General features: G+C 43.2%; 1 protein-coding gene and 1 long non-coding RNA gene across 35 annotated transcripts in view; one reads left to right on the top strand and one right to left on the bottom strand.

Moving 5' to 3' along the window:
- Positions 1-18,605, top strand: part of RBFOX1 (RNA binding fox-1 homolog 1) — a 1,140,648-nt gene that overhangs the window by 348,057 nt on the left and 773,986 nt on the right. For 22 of the 34 annotated variants that reach the window (XM_072935864.1, XM_072935874.1, XM_072935857.1 and 19 more), the window contains exon 1: positions 6,570-7,323. The exons of 5 other annotated variants lie outside the window; for them this stretch is intronic. In XM_072935864.1, the coding sequence (XP_072791965.1) occupies positions 6,585-7,323 (739 nt within the window). In that variant the 5' untranslated portion in view covers positions 6,570-6,584. Of the gene's footprint in view, positions 1-6,569; positions 7,324-7,493; positions 7,554-7,967; positions 7,998-18,605 lie in introns of those variants that run through there. 7 more of the 34 variants (XM_072935884.1, XM_030284834.4, XM_072935883.1 and 4 more) reach the window with 5 other exon arrangements.
- LOC140685116 (uncharacterized) lies at positions 880-7,086 on the bottom strand. Its single transcript, XR_012058333.1, has 2 exons — positions 6,950-7,086; positions 880-1,233 (listed from the first exon to the last, which is right to left on the bottom strand). It is a non-coding gene; the product is annotated as an uncharacterized lncRNA (long non-coding RNA).

Genomic DNA, 18,605 nt, shown 5'->3' with positions numbered 1-18,605 from the left:
TTATTAATTGTGGCACAATCAAAAAAAAGTTGCACTTGGAGAAACCATAAAATTTGTCAGTTGTTCAGTAGCTCTGAATCCTGCTATGGCAATGTAAGGATTAATGACATTGCTCAGCACCAAACAGACCCTGAATGTCTTCTGGGATTGCTAAACTGCACCCTCCAGCTCCTACAGGAACCATCAGTGAGCAGATGACTCCCTCTGCTCCCTCAAGGTTCCCATATTTGTGACAGGAGCTGCAAAGGCCCTGTGCAGTGTGGGAGTCCAGGGCTTCCCTCTGGCTGCCCTGGAAGGTCTGGGACCCTGGCAGGGGGTCAGGAACCCCCCTGGACAGAGCCCCCAGAGACACTGGCTGTGATCTCTGTCCATGGAGAGGAGTTTTCAATCTTACAGGATGAATTACAAGCTCTGAGTGTTTGATATACGTAATAATAAAGTGTGGCACGGGTGCCAAAGTAAAATTTTAGGATTCTAGATTAGGGGTCCAAAGGGGACAAGATGGAGGAAATTGGGTGTGTTTTGTCCTTTTTCTCCTTCTTCATGCCCTCCATGTTTCACTGCAGTGTTGGCATTTTTCTGTTGGTTCAGGCTGGGGACACACTGTCCAACGTAGGTGACAGATATTGGCACGTTATTGTAAATCCAGCACAGGTAGTTTGTGGTATTTAATGTTTGTACCATCCCACTGAGGGCAGAGCCCCACACGCTGCCCTGCAGGACAGAGCTGCGGCAGGGCAGCAGAACATGTTAGAGATAAACAGAATAAACAACCTTGAAACCAGCACAGACCAATTATGGCTTCTTTTTCGGCAGCGGGGCTGAAAGACAGAGACTTTCTACAATCTCGGAATCATCAATAGCACAGATTCTGACAGTGCAGCACCTGTAATATTTATTTCCTTTAAGAGACACAGCTGCTCCCAGGAGCTGCCTGCTCCCTGCTGGCCCCATGGAATTGCTCAGTCTCTGAGCTCACAGCTAAGGGTCTGGCAGCTCTTTGTCAAAGAAATCCAGGATTGTTGTCCTGCACAGGGAAGGAAACCAGTGGAGAGCTGAAGAGAAATGGGAAGGGGCTGGTGACATCCTCGGGAGGCAGCTGGAGATGGCACTGGGTTAAAATCCTCCAGAGTCCTGCCCTGGCTATTTCAGTAGCAGCTGTCCCAACCACAGAGGAGAAAAGCCTGATGTCATTGCTTCCAACAATTCCTTTCAACACTTCCAGAGCTCTGCCTAAATGGAAACGGAAGTGAAAACAGCATGGTATCATTATTGCTGCTATTAATGAAGAGATGGGACTAATTTTGGGCTAAGAAGGATTTATTGCTCAGAGAAACAGCAGTCTCAGAGGCCATGAGACCTATGAGAGCAGCTGGCCATAGCTCAAAGTAGTCAGAAGTTCTTTGTTACAAGGCAATATAGAACTTTCTAACACAATTGACAGTTGCTACAAAGTTTAGTTTGCTTTTCTGACCTATCACCTTTACTGAATTTTGCTGCACTGCAGATACTTTTATCCAGTGAGCTGCTATCACATGTACACACAAATGCTTCTATTATAACTTGTAAGCCCTTAGCTTGCTCTATACAACCACACCCCTACACTATAAACCCTTCACCATCTTATCAGTGCAGTTTCTCACTTACTTAAGGCATATTCTTACTTACAACTTTCTTATAGCAACATAAGTTTATGATTTTTCTGCTTAATGTCTGTGTATTGTATTTTTACATCAATCCAAGCTTCTCCCAAGGCTGCAGATCAAGCCCTTCAGTGTCTGTGGAAGTTTTGGGTTTTCCAATTCCCAGAGCAAGAGAAGCACAGAGCTGTTCATGCTGAATCTGTAGAGCAATCCCTTCACACGGGACAGCAAAAAGGCAGCTCACAGACCTGCAGCTTTCCCAGCAGAAAGGTCACCTAGAGCAGCCTGACCTTTTCACCACAGAGAAAGCAATGAGCCATCAGCCCTATCTGAGCAGCCTTCAATCCCAAGGAACTCCCAAAATAACCTGGAGATAAAGTAGATGGATAAAAATCAGGAGATGCCAGGGAGCAGGGCATGCAGTTGCTTCTTCAAGATGTTTTTTTGAGAGAAACTGTACATATGCTATAAGTCAAAGTCACGGGAGAGGAAAATTACAAGTCCCTGGAGAAAGGAAAGAGATTAACATTTTATCACAGGCAAATAAGTGGGAAACTCTTGAATTTATAGATATGTAGATACAAGCACATGAAGTTATTGCTAGTAGGGCATTAAAAATAGAAGTATTATCTTTCTACTCAAAGATTCTACTAAATAGCTATGAATTTCTAATTAAGTAATGTTAAATCTCTGTGACAATGTAGTTCATTTTATTATATATTACTGAAATCAGAAACCTAAATGTAATAATAACTTAAAAGTATGGACCAAATATCCCAAAATTATTCTCCTGAGTAGAACTTTATGAACTTAAGAGGTAGCAGCTCTTTGTTCTGTCATGGAGATGAAAACATTAAATGATTCAGATGCCAGTATTTGATACACAAAGCCCAAGCAAATGCCAAATTCAATCTAGCCAGATTAATTAATCTAACCCCACACATACACACACAATGTCCTTAGCCACTCCACACCACATACCCTCCATAAAACTGTGCTCAAGACACTATAAATTTCCAAGAATTAAAAAGAATTTAAGAAATCTGAAGTTAAACTAAACCCCCACACCATCAGCACAGCACATGTACAGACTGGTACATATTTTTTTTTCATGTTCCCTGTGTGTTGAAGGCGATTTTTTCATCTCCTTCTGTTTGTGGGCCCTTTTTGTCACGAATTTCAAGAATCCAGAGAGCATCTTTCCCCAGATCATTAAGGCTACAGTTCCTGCCAGTGTCCAAAGGATTGGCTGTCAAAGGGCTATTACCAAATTTTGTAGCAAAGCAGATTTTTTCTGAAGGCGAATCATTAAGTGTTTGTGGCACTGAAATTTGGGACACAGTCGCCGCCACCACCACAAATACTTGTCCTGAAGCTCACAAATTTTATTGCAAATGGTTTCTGTGCTCCCTTCCCACTGGTAATGGCCTGAGCAGCCTCCCCTAGAAGGAATAAATCACAGTGGATGTCTTGGAGATATTCTTTGCTGCAAATATAATATGTATTTTTTTAGCATTAAATATATATGTGCTATTTTTATCTTTCTTACAGAAGATATCTATTTATACCTTCCCACAGAAGCTTTATATTTGAAGACTTTAAACAATTTTTTTTACCCCTTTTCTCTTGATTTTTTTTTTCTTTTGATACACTGACTTAGTCTGCTGTTCAGAACAATTATTTTCTCCAGTAAATCCACTTTCACCTCCAATTCTTCTCCTACATACGACAGATCTATGTTCTTGAGATCTCCTGGTTAGAACAACCTCACACCAGTTCCCAAATTTGGAAATACATACAGAAAATTTTTCACTATAAAGGGGGAAAGGTTTCCAAATTTAAGAAGACATGAAATAGGCTTTTATTCAGAAAAGAAATTTTAAAAAATACTTAAAAAATCAATCCCTGACCGGGAATGTCTTCAAAAAAATTGTATTCCAATGGAACTATTTGCTACTTGCCCTTTATTTTTTTTCTCTTGCCATGGATAATTTACATTAAATTCAAATTCAATTTACATTAGATTGGAAAGTGTCTCCCTCTGAATCAACTTTTGAAGTGTATGACTTGACAATTATATTTAAGTTTGTGTGTTTTCTCTGTAAGTATTTCCTACAGAAATGACTGAGAATCGAGGCTTTATTATAACTTTGGGGTGGAATTTATATAAATTATATATCAATTATAACTTTGGTGTGTAATCAACAAGACTATTTCTTATCAAATGCTTTAAATGCTCTGTTTATTCCGAAGTAAGTATAATAAATAGTGTATAAATAAATAGTAAGATACTTTTCTGAAGGTGGTTCCTGTGGGAGAGCTGCACAGGCAGGTACTTTTGGATTCACCGTGTTTAGGAAAGGAGATTTTGCAATATCTGAAAATATCTGGATGCTGCTCCTTGCTCTGCCATGTGAAACTGATGCTGCCTTCTCTCTCTGCTCCTTTCTTCTCATCCAAAGTTATTTCTTCCAGCAGAACTTTAACCCCAGCTGGGAGCCTCCGTCTCATACAGACAGCAAAGTTTGGAGCTTTTTTAAGAAAGATCTGACTTGCAGCTCAGGATTCTTTCATGTGAGGGGAACAAAGGGAAGACAGATGTGAAAAACAAGCCAAGGGAACCTTTTTGACGGGGTTGGTACAAAAGGAGAGTTATGGAGGTGTTGAGACTCCAAAAGACAAGCTCTCATCCAGTCACTTAGCACACACCTGATTCTCTAATCAAGCACAGATCAAAGTAACCAACACCTGCACCTGATTTAGTTTTAATCCTGTGAGTAGTTCTCAACACTCCAGTGAGCATTCACTACTCAACAGGAATGCTCGAGAGCCTAAAGAAAATTTTTTGTAATGTCTAGTTCATGAGATTTTTGTTCTTTCATGAAGGATTTTGCTTTAGCTTATTTGTGTGAGCTCTGGCTGCTTATTGTTTTAAAATATTTAAAATTCTTTTACATTAAAATAGTTTTAAATAGTTTAAAGTAATTATAATAGTTTAAAATTCTTCATTCTGGAGACTGCCAGCTTCATACAGACAGGTGGGTGGATAAAGAAAGACTACAGGTCAGGTTTGGAAAGAAATTGAGATACCCAAAAATCTTTGCAATAGTGTTGCCCTGAAAGTCATATATTAGGAGAAGAGAAAGGATTTTTGGGCTGCTTAATGTGGGAAGAAGGCATTGGGTGGTCTTTTCTTTCTTGCTGTGTTTCATAACCCTGGGGCTTCATGGTCATCGAGTGTATGGGCAGGAGAATCTGACTCCTCTGAGTCACTCAGTGGTCACCTCTGTGTGAGCCAGCATTTAGCCTGGATCACCTAATGGCAGCAATTTCACCAGGAAGAAAGTTTGCCTCATACTACATCAGATATGTCATCAACATGGGCATTTCTTTTTCAGGTTTTTTTTTCACTAGTTCAGTCTTTGAAAACTGCTGATAAAGCAGGAGGTATTGGGCCATATGGCAAACCTATCGTTGCAGTCAGTCATATTTAATCAAAATGTTGAAAATTATTTTATTAAAGGGCTTCAATATACAAATTAAGGAAGAGCTGATGAAATGTTGCCTCATTTCTACTTGCTAACCTTCTAGCAGTATCACTTTCTCATAGAGGGATTAGTAAATATGGCTTTAAATAGCTTGAACTGCAGAGTAATCAGTTACCAACTGTAAAATAATCTTTTAGTGATTTAGAGAACTTCAGTGTAATATTTTGACCTCCAATTTACATCTGTTGGACATAAGCCTACCATTGCCCTCTCTGTGTTAATTTTGGAGTGAATTGGAAGGCTGAAAAGAAAAATGAAGGAAAGCCACAGGATGGCTTTAAAATCTATCCAAGGATCTTTATATGAACTTCATAGGGATCAGACTTGAGAGTGGGACATGCATTTTGAGAGAATCTGTTGGGATAACTTGATAGTTTGAGTTTTGATCCTGAAAATGAATCTTTGAGTAACTTTTTATCTCTCAGTAATGTCATATTTTAATGAGGTGAAGTAAAATTTTCCAGCCATTGAACACTGCTTCACGTTTGACGAGGAATGATAAATTCTGAAGTTACTGTCTGAAATGATCCTGCTTCATAAACTGGTGTGCCTTGGTAAAGGAACCTTCTTGAGCAGTTCAGCTCTGCTGAGTTACGTATTTCGGGGATCCAGGATCACACCTTGGGCCTTAAAATAGCAGCAGAAATAGGCCAAGCCCCAAATCTGTCAGGAGAGGCAGAGGGACACAGATATGTGCTTTTGAGGTACTTCTGTGCATGATTGATGTGCGAACTGCAGTTCAACTTATGAAGACTTGGCTGTGTTTATTTTCTGCACAGATGAAAAAGTTTATAGGGAGATTATTCATATAAAGTTTTTTTTAAGGCCACACGCCTATGATTTAAAGCTTGCCTCCTTGTTATCACCTGATTCTTAACTGCTTTCCATTTCCATCTTGATGGTTAGAACAAGTTCCTACTCCTACCCCAAAGAAGACAGCACATCTGTCTGATCCTCACACCCCCCATCTGTATTTGATACCAGTTACGTGTTGGAGTAAGTCTCAGGGGCATTAATTTATTGCAGCTGAAGGTCGAGCAGCACAAAAACGTTTGATCACTACAGACTTAATACTTAAGTTATTGAGAAGGACAAGGCAGTGTTCTGACAGGTCTTGATGTTTATTTTTTCCCCCCAAACTTTCTCGTCAGTAGCTGCTGTCGTCCTCATTTAACAGTAGTTCATGCCTTTAGGACTGCTGCGATGCTCTTCTCTTTAGGTGAGCATTAGAATTCTTGCAAGATTTGGGTTCCTTTGGGCACGAGGAAGGAAGCGAGGCAGAGATGGCCGGGGATGGCCAAGGGCATCGCTTCCATCAGCAGTTTCCCCAGTGCCGCTCCGGTGTGCGCTCCGGGCTGGGGGAGAGCGCAGCTCTCCGGGACGAGCCCCGGCCATGCAAAGTTGTTGGGAAGGCTGTGGGTCGGCAGAGCGCCCGGCCGCGGGCATCCCGCGGTGCCCTCCCCGGTGCCATCCCCGGTGCCATCCCCGGTGCCATCCCCGGTGCCCTCCCCGGTGCCATCCCCGGAGCGCCGCAGGTGCGGGCGGGCCCCGCTCGGGCCCCGCGGGTTCCCGGGCGCCGCCGCGCGGCCGCCAGCGCCGGGCGGGGCCGCGCCTCCGGAGCCTCCGGAGCCGGGAGCGCCGCTCCCCCGGGCCCGCTCCCCCCGGGCCGCTCCGCATCCCGCATCCCGCCCCCGCCGCCTCCCCCGCCGCTGGAGCTCCCCCGCCGCTCTCCCCCGCCCCGCCGGGTTTGAAGGTCACCTCCGCCCGCCCGCCGCCGAGCCACTTTCCGCGCGGCTGCCGAGCGGCAGCGCCTCCGCCCCGGCGAGCTCCGAGTCCGGCCGGTGCGGGGCTCCCGCCGGGCGGAGCGCAGCGGAGCGGAGCCGCCTCTCGCCCCCTGCTCTCCCCGCAGCGCCGCGGCCCCCGGGGCCGGGCCGGGCCGGGCGGGGGCCCCGCTGGCGGAGCGCGGCGAGCCCGGGGGAGCCGGGCGGCGGCGGGGGCGCGGCATGCGGCGGTGAGCGGGGGCGGCGGCGCTGCCCGCGGAACGGGCTGCGGGAGCCGCGTCCCGCTGCCACCTGCCCGCCGGGGCCGCGGGAGAAGCGCCGCGACCCTTCGCCTCCGCTCGCCTCTTTATGGTGAGTTGGGGCCGCGGGGGCAGCGGGGCTGCGGCCGCAAAGTTCCCGGGCGGAGGGGCGGGAGGGAGGCGGGGGGCTCCGGGGCAGAAGGATGCCCGCGGGTCTGGGGCACCGCGCCGGCTCCGCTGTCGCCGGCGGGCAGAGCGGCACGGAGGAGGCTCCCGCACGCAGGGAGCGGCAGGAACATGGGCATTCGGGGCTCTGCCGGGTTGCTCGTTAAAAGAGCGCAGGTATTTAACTGCTGGGAAACTACTGCCTGTAAGTCCGCGGTGTTTGCTGGTTTTATTGGCGACTCATCAGAATGTTTTCTCCTGCGTGACTCTGTCAGGAAAGAAAAGTATCGGTGTTGCCTTGCTACCTGTGCGGTGCAGGTGGGGTGGCAGCGTGCCCGTGTGAGAGCTCGGGCAGCTCCTTTCGGTGCCGCTCCTCAGCAGGGCAGGGCTGTGGGAGATGGGTTTGCCATGGGAGAGTGGCACTTCCCAAATCTCTGATGTGGCTGTTGGACACTGAGCTGCCAAGTTAACACGGTTCGCGCAGATGGTGAAACGAATGTGGTCTGAAGTTTGGCTGGAGTGATTCACATCGGAGAAGTGTGAAAGATCTTGTCCAAATCCGCAGCTTTTGTTTATCTACTCTGTGAATTGCAAATGTGGTATAATATGTTACATTCTGAAGTAAGTTTAGTGTTGGCTGTTTTTTTTTTTTTTTCACTTTAAATAAAATTCAGCTTATTTAAGGCGAGATGGAGCATGAAACACAGCAGACGCTGCTGGTGGTGTCCCAAGAATGTCAAGTACCTGGTTTCGCTTCTCTAGACTCGATGGTACTTAAGAGAGGAAAGATACTGTGTGTTTCATTCGGAAGTGTGAAAACAGTTGTATGCACGGGCTGTAAAAGTAGAAGAAAGGTTTTGTCACTGTGGTAGAGATTGATGATGGTGGATGAATTACAGTCTAAAACAGAGCTACCCCTCATAATCAACTAATTACGTTTTAGAAGTCAAATAGTCATAGCTGCCTGAGGAGTTATATGTGGGGAAGAGCAGTGGGGCTGTGTGAATTTTCAATATGTATGCCAATAGATCATTTAGTTTTCAGGAAAGTGGTTGATATTGATATCACGTGCTGCAGTTATCAGGATTATGGTAGTGATTTAGAGTAGGTATTTGATTTTTATTTACTTTTACTGAAACGTTTTGCATTACTGGATTTTGAGGAAGCTATTTTTATGCAGGAATTCTGATTATAGTTGAGATCTACTTGCTATCTTATGCAGGCTTTGAAGGCTTGGCTTCCCAAGACTCATTTACAGTTTATTCTTCTGGTAAATACATTAGACAAAGGCTCCGGCATTTGCTGAAATGAAATCTGTATTTCTAATGTCAAGACTATATTTCTTTTCTCTATTAATACGTAGCAGAGTATTAGTAATAGAGCTGACAAATGTAACTGATAAAATTCACAGTATGTTGATGATTTTTATAGTTCTTGTAATTGAAGTACTTGGTGTCCTTGACGTGATGAGGATGCTGCTCTGGCTTTCATGAAAGGCTACCCTTTACTGACAGAAATACTGTCAGGAGTGAGGTGTGGAGGAAGAGAATGGGGTTGTGAGTTCCTGTGCAGAATGTGCTCTGTTTCCAGCGCAGGATGCACACACAGGACTGCAAGGTGCAGTTCCCAGCCCTGAGAATCGTTCCAGTGATGCCTCACGCTGCATGCATGATCCCTTCTGGCTGCTGCTGCAGCACAGGAGGGGAATGTTATGTCCTGAGGCCATGGCTGCCAGTGCTGGTGGGTTTGAAGCCTCTCCTTGCTCCCTGCTCAAAGCCCCCTTGAAGTTAAACACGGAACAGCAAGGCCAGGAGGGACCCAGGCACTCCTGCTCAGGCTCCGTGTTCCTGCCCAAGGCAGGATCTGCTCATACCTGTGTCATCTCATGGCATACTTCGTGTACTTTTTGTATTCCCATTCTCCTCTTACTTTTCTTCCTGCTTTTGCTGTCTTTTCTATGAGTTTTTTTTCTTCTTTTACCTATTATTTTCTAAAGAATCTTATCTTGTTCCCTGCAAACCCTTCCTCTGGTATGGCCAGTCAGTCTCTTTCAGGATTTTTTCATTGCTTTGTGTGAGACCTACTGCTTATTTGCCAGCCCTATATAATATGCTGGATTTACCAGCTTTCTGCCTAGTTTTTAGGAGGAATGTAAAGGAAATAGTACCCTTGCTATCTCTTTGTGCAGACACGTAAGCTTTGTTCAGGACCAAGGAGCTGTTCAGTATCTGCTTGCACTGGGGGAGGTTGAGCTCTCTGGAAAGAGAGAGACCAATGGCTGAGTTAAAAAATCCACCATTGCTAATTTTTCACCTTTTAGTTTGAAATTGCATTATCTGATTTTTGAATCTAACTAGAAGCATTATATACCATGAAGGGTAGAGCTCCTAAGTGCTGACCACAAGAACAAATACTATTTACAGCTATTGAAGGTATGGCTGCCTTAAGCATATTGTTGTCTGAAAAAGATGAATCTGATGTAATTAAGAATAACACATCATAGTACAGCCTGGGAGAATATATAGTAGCTGAAAATCTGGGTTTTTTTATGTATGTCAGAACTCCCTCTACTTAATTCTTGGATTTTGATCCCTTCCCTTTTCATGTGGGAGATGGGGATCCTCTTGTCTCACACAGCCTTGTAAAAGTAGAGTGTGAGCAAAACTGAAGAGTTAGGAAGCAAGAAAACAGACAGGGCTTAAAAGAATGGCAAACAGAACTTTTATTAGGGCTTCTGACTGTTTCTGGTCTTGATAGGGTGAAATCACAAACATCTGTAGCAGAACTTCTGATGACTCCGTTGAACAAAATTGGAGCTGTACTATTTCCTGTGAACAGAAAGCTCCTCTCTCTGGCTTCTCCCAAGTCATTAATGAGAAGCCTTTTTTTACTTTGTTTTGAATTCTTTGCTTGGTTGTACTTTCTTATGAGTAGTTTTGTTCTTTTATTTAAGTAATTGAATTTTCCAGTCCTCATTCTAGGGAGTATAATGCCATCTCTGACACTTTATGTTGTTCATTCTTGCAGATGTTATCAGTAGATACTGATTGTATCACCTATTCTGAATATCTGCTTTAATGATTAAAAGCTGTTTATGATGCTCTTCAGTATTTATTACACTTTCCCTTCATAACTATTATTTTCCTAAAATTTACTGTGCCAGAAATGACAACTTATTGCAAGTTAGATAATTTTATTTGTGTCCTTCAAGTTGATACAATAAAAATAGTATGCAAACTGAAATGAGCCGGAAAATCCCTTCTGGGATGCTGGAGTTTGTGTAATTCTGTAGAGCAGCAACGGGGGGTCGTGTTGAATTCACAGGATGGGTCACAGCTGGCCAGCAAGCAGCATCAAGGGCCAAAAATAGGCTGAAATGCTATTTTCTGCAAAGTAGGTGTAGTTTAACGTCTCTATTCTTCTGCTCAAGATTTTGTACTTTGCAGAGATCCAGAAGGAAGAATATTTAGGGCATAGTCCAAAATCCAAGGTATTTTGTGATGTATTGATTTGGCTATTTTCAAAGGGAAAGAAGCTGTTTGGTATTTTGAAGGATGTTTCAGAAGTTGGTTAACATAAGACTGCAGCTCTGTGGCAGTTTTGTCCAAGCCAGTTAAAAACTCCTGAATATTTTGCAACTTTGGATGCAGCTCCAAAATCCCGTGTTCCCAAACAGCAAGATGTGCTGACGGCTGAAAGGAACTCAGTAAATAAGAGTTTACACTGACAGATGCTCAGGACCTGCTTTTGCCACTCAGTGCCCTAAAATTCAGATAACTCCCAGGAGTGGGAAGTGCTGTGCCACAAACTGGGAGCGTGTGGCTGCAGGGAGGCTGTGCAGGAGCAGCACAACACAGACAGTGTGAGCAAACTGAGATGCAATAAAAGAATTGCCTGTGCTTCAGCTGGGAAGGTGTGAGGGAGCACAGTTACAGCAGGGTGAGCTGAAAGCTTGGCTGTGGGAAAGGGCAAACATGCAGAATAAATCACTTGAAGATAAACAGCACGGGGCTGGCTGCAGGGCCAGGTGCAGCTGCCTGGGACCAGCGTTCAAACACTACCAATACACAGATTTTCTGTTTGTAACACGCTTGGCTTCAGTCCTCCAGTGCACAACCCTTGGCCAGGAAAGTTTAGGATACAGCAAGGAGAGGTTGCACTGCTAAAAATGTGAATTTAAATGATACAGCCTAGAATACATCCCAAGCAATTGCTGTCTTTAGGCTCCTCAGTGTTAAAGCAATGGTAGTGAGAGCTGGAGTTACACAGAATCACACCCACAGAATATTCTGGGTTGGAAGGGACCCACAGGGATCAAGTCCAGCTCTTAAGGGAATGGCCTGAGTGGTGAGTTAGTGCCTCTCAACTTTCTGTGTGTTTTGTACTTCTTTGATTTGAGTCTGGTGCAGTGATAGTTGGGATTCAAATGTTTCCTTTACATTTGGGCATTTATTTATAACTGTTCCACTGCATTTTCTTCTAGAATCAAATAAAATATGATTGTGTGCTGACCAGTTTTCTTGATGAGGACACCCATATCTTGCTCTCCTGGCTGCTGGTTCCTAATTTTGTAAAGATTTTATTGTCTCTGAGTTCAGTCTCTGTATTAGCTGGGGGCAAACATTATATGATCAGAGCATTAAGAAACTGGCCCGAAAGTAATTTTTTTTTCTTTTTGAGAAATTTGGGGAAACTCAGACTTGATGTAGAAACTTCCAACTCTAAAAGTGTATTGTTTTGAAGGTGTGAGTGTGTGAAAATGTGGGTAGGAAATTTAGGAGAATGTTTAAACAAGGAAGTGCCACTATTTCATATTAAAATACTCCAATAGTTGGAGCAGTTGTAGAGAAGGTGGGAGAAGCCCTGTGTAGAGGTGGAAGGAAGGGTGGTTGTGTTGGACAGCTGTACTTCTATTAAAGGAGAAAAGTTTTTCTCCTTTGAGTTGAAGTGAACCCCATGTTCACATGAGATAAAACACTAAATCCATGTGTGCTGCCCTGCTGGGAAAGCTCAGGGGAGGTGCAGTTGCTTTCCTTAGACTTGGCTCATTCTTTAGTCGTTCCTTTGGGTATTCTAAAGCTTTTTTTTTATCTTTGCTGCAGCTTACACATGAAAAACACACGTAGGAAACAGTTACACATGTAATGCTGTTGTCTTACCAAACCCACAGTCTGTTGTGCACCTCAAACAGACCCAGAGCCCTGGGTTTAAAAATAAAACATTGTGTAATTGTCTTGTTGTCTTGAAAAAACCTATCTTTTCTATGTCTGTTTAATGATTAATGGCAGTCATCTCTCACAAAAGTGGTTTGGCTGGTGAATCAGCATTACTGCTCCTCTGGATGGCCAGTTCTTGAGCTGCTGCTTTTATCTTTTAAATATGTTTTGTTAAATGGACCCTTAGGTGTTTGAGTTTTTCCACATGTTGTAGAGGATTGGTAATTTAGGGTTTGAGGAGAGAGAAATTAGACAAAGTGGAATGGCACTGACCCAGGAAAAAGGTTTGATAGTCTCTGTCAGAACCAATATTGCTCTCTTTGTCTACCCTGTTTATTCACTGTTTTTGTAGTTAGCATTCATCCCTAAATTGAGGATTATGCAATATTATGGAGATATTTTGTTGAGCAAATGATTTTGACTGTCAATAAAGAACCTGTAAACAGCACCTGTATGACATGTAGAATACAGTATTAAACCCTGCTTTCAGAATAATCTTTTTGTCTTCAAATGGACGTAATTCTGTAACATTTCCCTTGGGATGCAGCACAGCCTGTGTGGTTTCTGACCACAGAGCAGAGCTTACAGCCTTTCTACTTCTGTGGGAAAAGACATTGAAGCATCAGTTTCAAGTTGTGCTACGGGGTGGTTCTCTCTGATCAGCAGCTCAGAAAATAATATGAAATACTCTCTGCTGTTACAAGGAAACTCTACAGTGAAGCTTCAGGATTAAGAAAAAAAATAAAATAGTGTCACTCCACTGCAGGAAGTGCACTGTATCTATAAGTAGTTACCTAAATGTCCTTTCCTGCAGCATCGAAGATAAGCTGCCTAAAATGTCATCTACCACATGGTGATCCCCATTTTGAGCCTGCAACAATAAAAATGCTAAGGAAGTCCCAGAGTGCAGTTTGAATTGAGCCACACAGAGTGACCCAGCAGGAAGATGAATGGATCTAGATATCCTCCTGATTTTTCTGTGATATTAGACCCTTTTCCCACTCCTTAATTTAGGACACTCTCCAAATGGCTCCCTCCCTTCCTGGTGCCCTGCTCTCGTTGCCATCGTGATGCTGTGTTAGCCTGCAGCTGCCTCCACGGGGCACCCATCGGCTTTGCCCTGGCCATTACCAGTGCTGGGCTCTTGCCAGATGCCCAAATTGGCCTTTGTAAATGTTTGACACACTTGCTTCCGTGTGAATGTCCTCAGTTTAAAACCAGACTAATTAATTCTTATTGTTTTCCAGTCTCTGATATTATCTGGGAGTTTTTCATGTGTGTTTTTGACTCGTTATTTCTATTTTACAACTTTGCTTTCACTTTGTTTTGGTGCTGAATTTCTGGCTGTGGTTATTTGTTGGTATTTATGATTCTGAGATTGTAGAAAGTCTCTGTCTTTCAGCCCCGCTGCCAAAGCAGAAGCCATAATTGGTCTGTGCTGGTTTTAAGGTTGTTTATTCTGTTTATCTCTAACCTGTTCTGCTGCCCTGCCGCAGCTCTGTCCTGCAGGGCAGCGTGTGGGGCTCTGCCCTCAGTGGGATGGTACAAACATTAAATACCAGAAACTACCTGTGCTGGATTTACAATAACGTGCCAATATCTGTCACCTACGTTGAACAGTGTGTCCCCAGCCTGAACCAACAGAAAAATGCCAACACCACAGTGAAACATGGAGGGCATGAAGAAGGAGAAAAAGGACAAGACACACCCAATTTCCTCCATCTTGTCCCCTTTGGACCCCTCATCTAGAATCCTAAAATTTTACTTTGGCACCCGTGCCACGCAATTATTACTTATATCAAACACCCAGAGCTTGTAATTCATCTTGTAAGATTGAAAACTCTTTTCCATGGACAGAGATCACAGACAGTGTCTCTGGGGGCTCTGTCCAGGGGGGTTTCTGAACCCCTGCCAGGGTCCCAGACCTTCCAGGGCGGCCAGAGGGAAGCCCTGGATTCCTACAGTTATTAAGGATCCTTTGGCACGCTGGGAGAAATCAGCCCTAAAGCCCCGTTGTCAGATGGGGCAGGGTGGGATTTACCTGTGCCCTGGTGCACGGAGCTCTCTGGGGTACAGGGCACAGGCAGATCCTCCTGCACAAGCCTTACTCTAAAATCACATATTCTTTGATACAGATGCTGTCTTTTGCTCCTCCCACTGCAAAAAGCCTCCAAATCAGTCAGTTTTGGTGCTGGTATGATCTTCCATCCTTACTCTGGGAGCTGTCATATCCAATGAGCCACCTATTTATCACTTCTGCTTGGGACATACTGCTTGAAAGGGCAGAATGATGCAGTCAAGTAGTTTCAAGCACTGTGGGCAGTGTTTTGTTTCCAGCAGCTGCCATTTCTCTGCAGGAGGGTTTGTAATCAACTTGTGATGGGAACACTCCTTACGTGTTTGCCTTTTAATGTGGTTTTAGCCAGAGGTTTTTCCCTTCCCGTTGTTGCAGTGCTCATGGTTGTGTTCCTGCTTTTGAATGGACTCAAGCTGCTGCTCCAGTGCAGCCAGAGAACTGCCTTCTTTAAAATATGGGTGTGTGGAGAACCTGAGTGGGTTTTTAAAAGGACTCAAGCCTCGCTTGAAATCTTGTTATGTACAAACTTGGCTATGTGGGAACCTAAATACTTTATTGTGTTCTAAATATGAGGTGCTTTTCTGCTCTAATTACTCCAGAATGTGTCACAATGAAGTTTTGGTGTAAAGGGTTCTGCAGGACTGTGGGGCAGTTGTAAAGGACAGTGAGGTCACGATCCCATCTCTGAGTACCAGGTGAAAAACCTGTCTGGAATGAGAAGGAGTAATCGAAAACGATTTTAAAACAAGCAATCAAAGTGATCAAATTTAGGAAAATACAAGAGTACAGTAAATACATATAGGTAAAAATCAAGTCTCTCCAAAGTTAATGGTTACCAACACTGTTCCAATCAGCACAATTTCTGGGCTTGAGCTGCAAATTTGTTTTCAAGTGGTGACCACAGAGCTGTGATGGCCCTGTCAGGGTCTGTCACCAGCTCAGCTTGTGGCTGATGGACGTGGGCCTGACAGCCTGGGGGGCTGGTGTGGGATTTTAACAGCTGTTGTGTTTTGGGGGGAGTTGTGTTGATTAATAAAACAATAAGTCTTAATATCAGTGTTCTTTAATTGACATGCCTTAAACCATGCAATTTTTAATTAATTTATCTATTAGTCACTGTGATGCTTTGCTGTGTTACAGCATTACTTGCAGGCAAAATAAAGGAAAATTAGGAAGTTTCCCTTGATATTAGAAGTAACATAGACTTTTCTTCTCTTTCCATATTTGCGCTGTTACAAAGCAGTAGACTAAAATATGAATCCAAATATCTAATGCACAATTATTTCTGGCGGATAGGAAATCTTAAAATTGTAAAAATTGTTTCCCCAATGAAGCCACTAAATATTCTGTTATTGACTGTGCAAGAAGCACAAAGATTGGACACTAATTTCTATGACCAAAAAATATTTCTTGAAGTTTTCTCAGGGTGAAGCTATCTTACTCAAGAGTTATTAAGGTACAAATTAGATTGAATAAAGATTTCTCTAGTCCTTGGAATAGTTCTCATATGAGCTATTCCATGGTACATGACCATACTGTTCACAAGGAAGTAATAAATGCAAGTGAGGTAGAAATGGAGAGTAAACGAGAAAGGTGATTAGCTCTTCCTGCCTGCAGATTTCAGACTTTTGGTTGCCAAAATCAAACTGTAGTTATCATGTGTGCTCTGAAGGATTCACACTTTGCCAATACAGGAATGCTCTATTAGTTGCATAAGTGGATGTATCTTTATTAGCTGGGGGAAATTGTAGGTGGTAAATTGGCTGCTTTGTTGCTGTCCCTGTGTCTGAATCAAAGCTGTCCTATCAGCAGATCTCAGTATTGTTTTAAGCAGCTCATCCTCAGCCACTGTTTCCACTGCTGGCAGAGCAAATGACTCCTGAGCTGTGTTCTATTAACACCTCGTGCATTTGCTGGGTCCTTTGCTGCTTAAAATGCCACATAGTCTGATCTCCTGATTCTTCTTCTTTGAAGGTCTCCAAAATGAGCCCCAAAAGCTCTCCAGACCTTCTGTCATGTAAATCAGTAGGAAATGATATTGATCATAATGGGGAGAAGGAACACTTTGGATTTCCTTGCATCATGTACCATTTGTGTTTCTCCTCTTCCCTCCCTCACCAGTTTTGCCAGTCCAAATCAGAGCAGCCCACACTGGAGCCTGCACCTTTGAGGGTCATTTTGAGGCCTCTGAATTGATAAGAGAAAAGCTGGTCTATTTTAAATTGTTATTATTATTTTTTAATGCCTCAATCCTGGTATTTGTGCAATGGCTCTGGCAGTAGCGTGTTCTGCGTGGAGGAAACAAGGATCCTGTGGTCAAAACTGCCCTCGGGGATCTCCTAAATAAGTATTTTTCCTCTCACTCTACTGGAAGGCTGGCTCTTGTCTTCTGTAAATTTGAAGAATCTGGAGTCACCTTTTAAAGAGTGGGAGACTTCTAAGGTAGAAATGTATTCTCCTTTCTTTAATTTTTCCCCTCAGCGTTTTCTCTGCTTATGTTTAATATATAAGAAATTTAAATAATTTAATCAACTGTCTCAAATGAGGAAATTGAAAGGGAATTCCAGATGAATGTTGTAGCACAGTGCTATTGCTGCTTGGCACTGGGGTACGGGTGGTCCTGCCTGGCAGGGTGATGTACTCAGTAGAACACACGAGTGCAAACGGTAGGAATGTACTCAAATAACGTGTTCAAAGGGTGAATTTGTGGTTTTCATTTACCTTTTCACAACTCTGAAATGAGCCTAGCTAATGAGCTGGTAAAAGGAATTGACCTTGCAGCTGATGGTTGATGTGGAAATACAGAGATTTGGGGAAGGTGTTTATGACCTGCACTAAGCACAGCTTGGCAACTGTTATTATTTGATGATTTGCATCGTTGTTTCCAACCAAATTTACGCCTCAGTAACTAAATGCAACACGTCTGAGTTGCTGACAGTGTGAATTATGATTTTGAATTCCTTCTATTCTGTGTTTAAATTGTCATCCATAACTTTGGGTTATAGCGCACACGAGGGAGGAAATGCTAAGCTAGGATTCCTACAGCAAGCATTAAATGAATTTATCACACCCTTTTCAAATGATAAATTTAGAAGTGCATGAAGATTTACAGAATATTCCCTATTCACAAGCATGCCAGGTTAGAGCTGCTTTAGGAGCTGCATGCATTAGCTGGAATGTCTGACTTTTGCAGGCTGTAGGTTTGGAAGCTGTTCAGTCTTTGGGACTGTATTGTGGTTATCAAAATGCCTGTGTTGATTGTGGTGAATGATGAGAGATAATTGATCTTCTCTGCTGTGTTTAGGTGCCACTCTGGATAGGTGTGCTAGGTGATTTGTGAGTTGTATTTATGTGTCTCCTTTGGCCACAGTGCTGCTACAAATAAAATCTGGTCTTGTAATTGGCTGATCATTACTGGGAAACAATACTTGCCATTGTGAGCCTGGCCTGAGTGACAGCTCCAGTTACAGTTTTGGATAGTGAATTGGAAATACTGGTCTTTTGTTGGAAAGAAATGAGGGAAATAATTGTTTGAATGTAAATTTTGTGCCCTATCACTGGGTGTTTTTATACAAATTAGGCAAAAGTAATTTCCTGTGATCCTTTAGAAGTCAAAGATGGAAGAGAAGTATATTTGTGTGAACTGTTTAACCACAGAATGTCACACACACTTTAACATTTGCAAGTACAGAATAACTGGTTTAATTTGTATATTCAGAGATAGACAATGCTAATTTGTTATGCAGCCCATTAGATCGGGAAAAACCTGCTGAGAACATAAAATCCTAATCTTGAGAGAAATGCATTTGGAGAAGCCAGCAGATGTCAGTATGTTCTTGTCATACAGCCCTTTTGTTTTACACAATAATTTTCTTGAAATGAAATATTATAGAACTAGTAAGTGATGTAACACCATGGCAATACAGGCCTGTTTAG

The sequence above is a fragment of the Taeniopygia guttata genome, chromosome 14 (genome assembly GCF_048771995.1).
Source record: "Taeniopygia guttata chromosome 14, bTaeGut7.mat, whole genome shotgun sequence".
NCBI classification, from domain to species: Eukaryota; Metazoa; Chordata; class Aves; order Passeriformes; family Estrildidae; genus Taeniopygia; species Taeniopygia guttata.
This window is presented reverse-complemented; position numbering and strand designations above follow the sequence as displayed.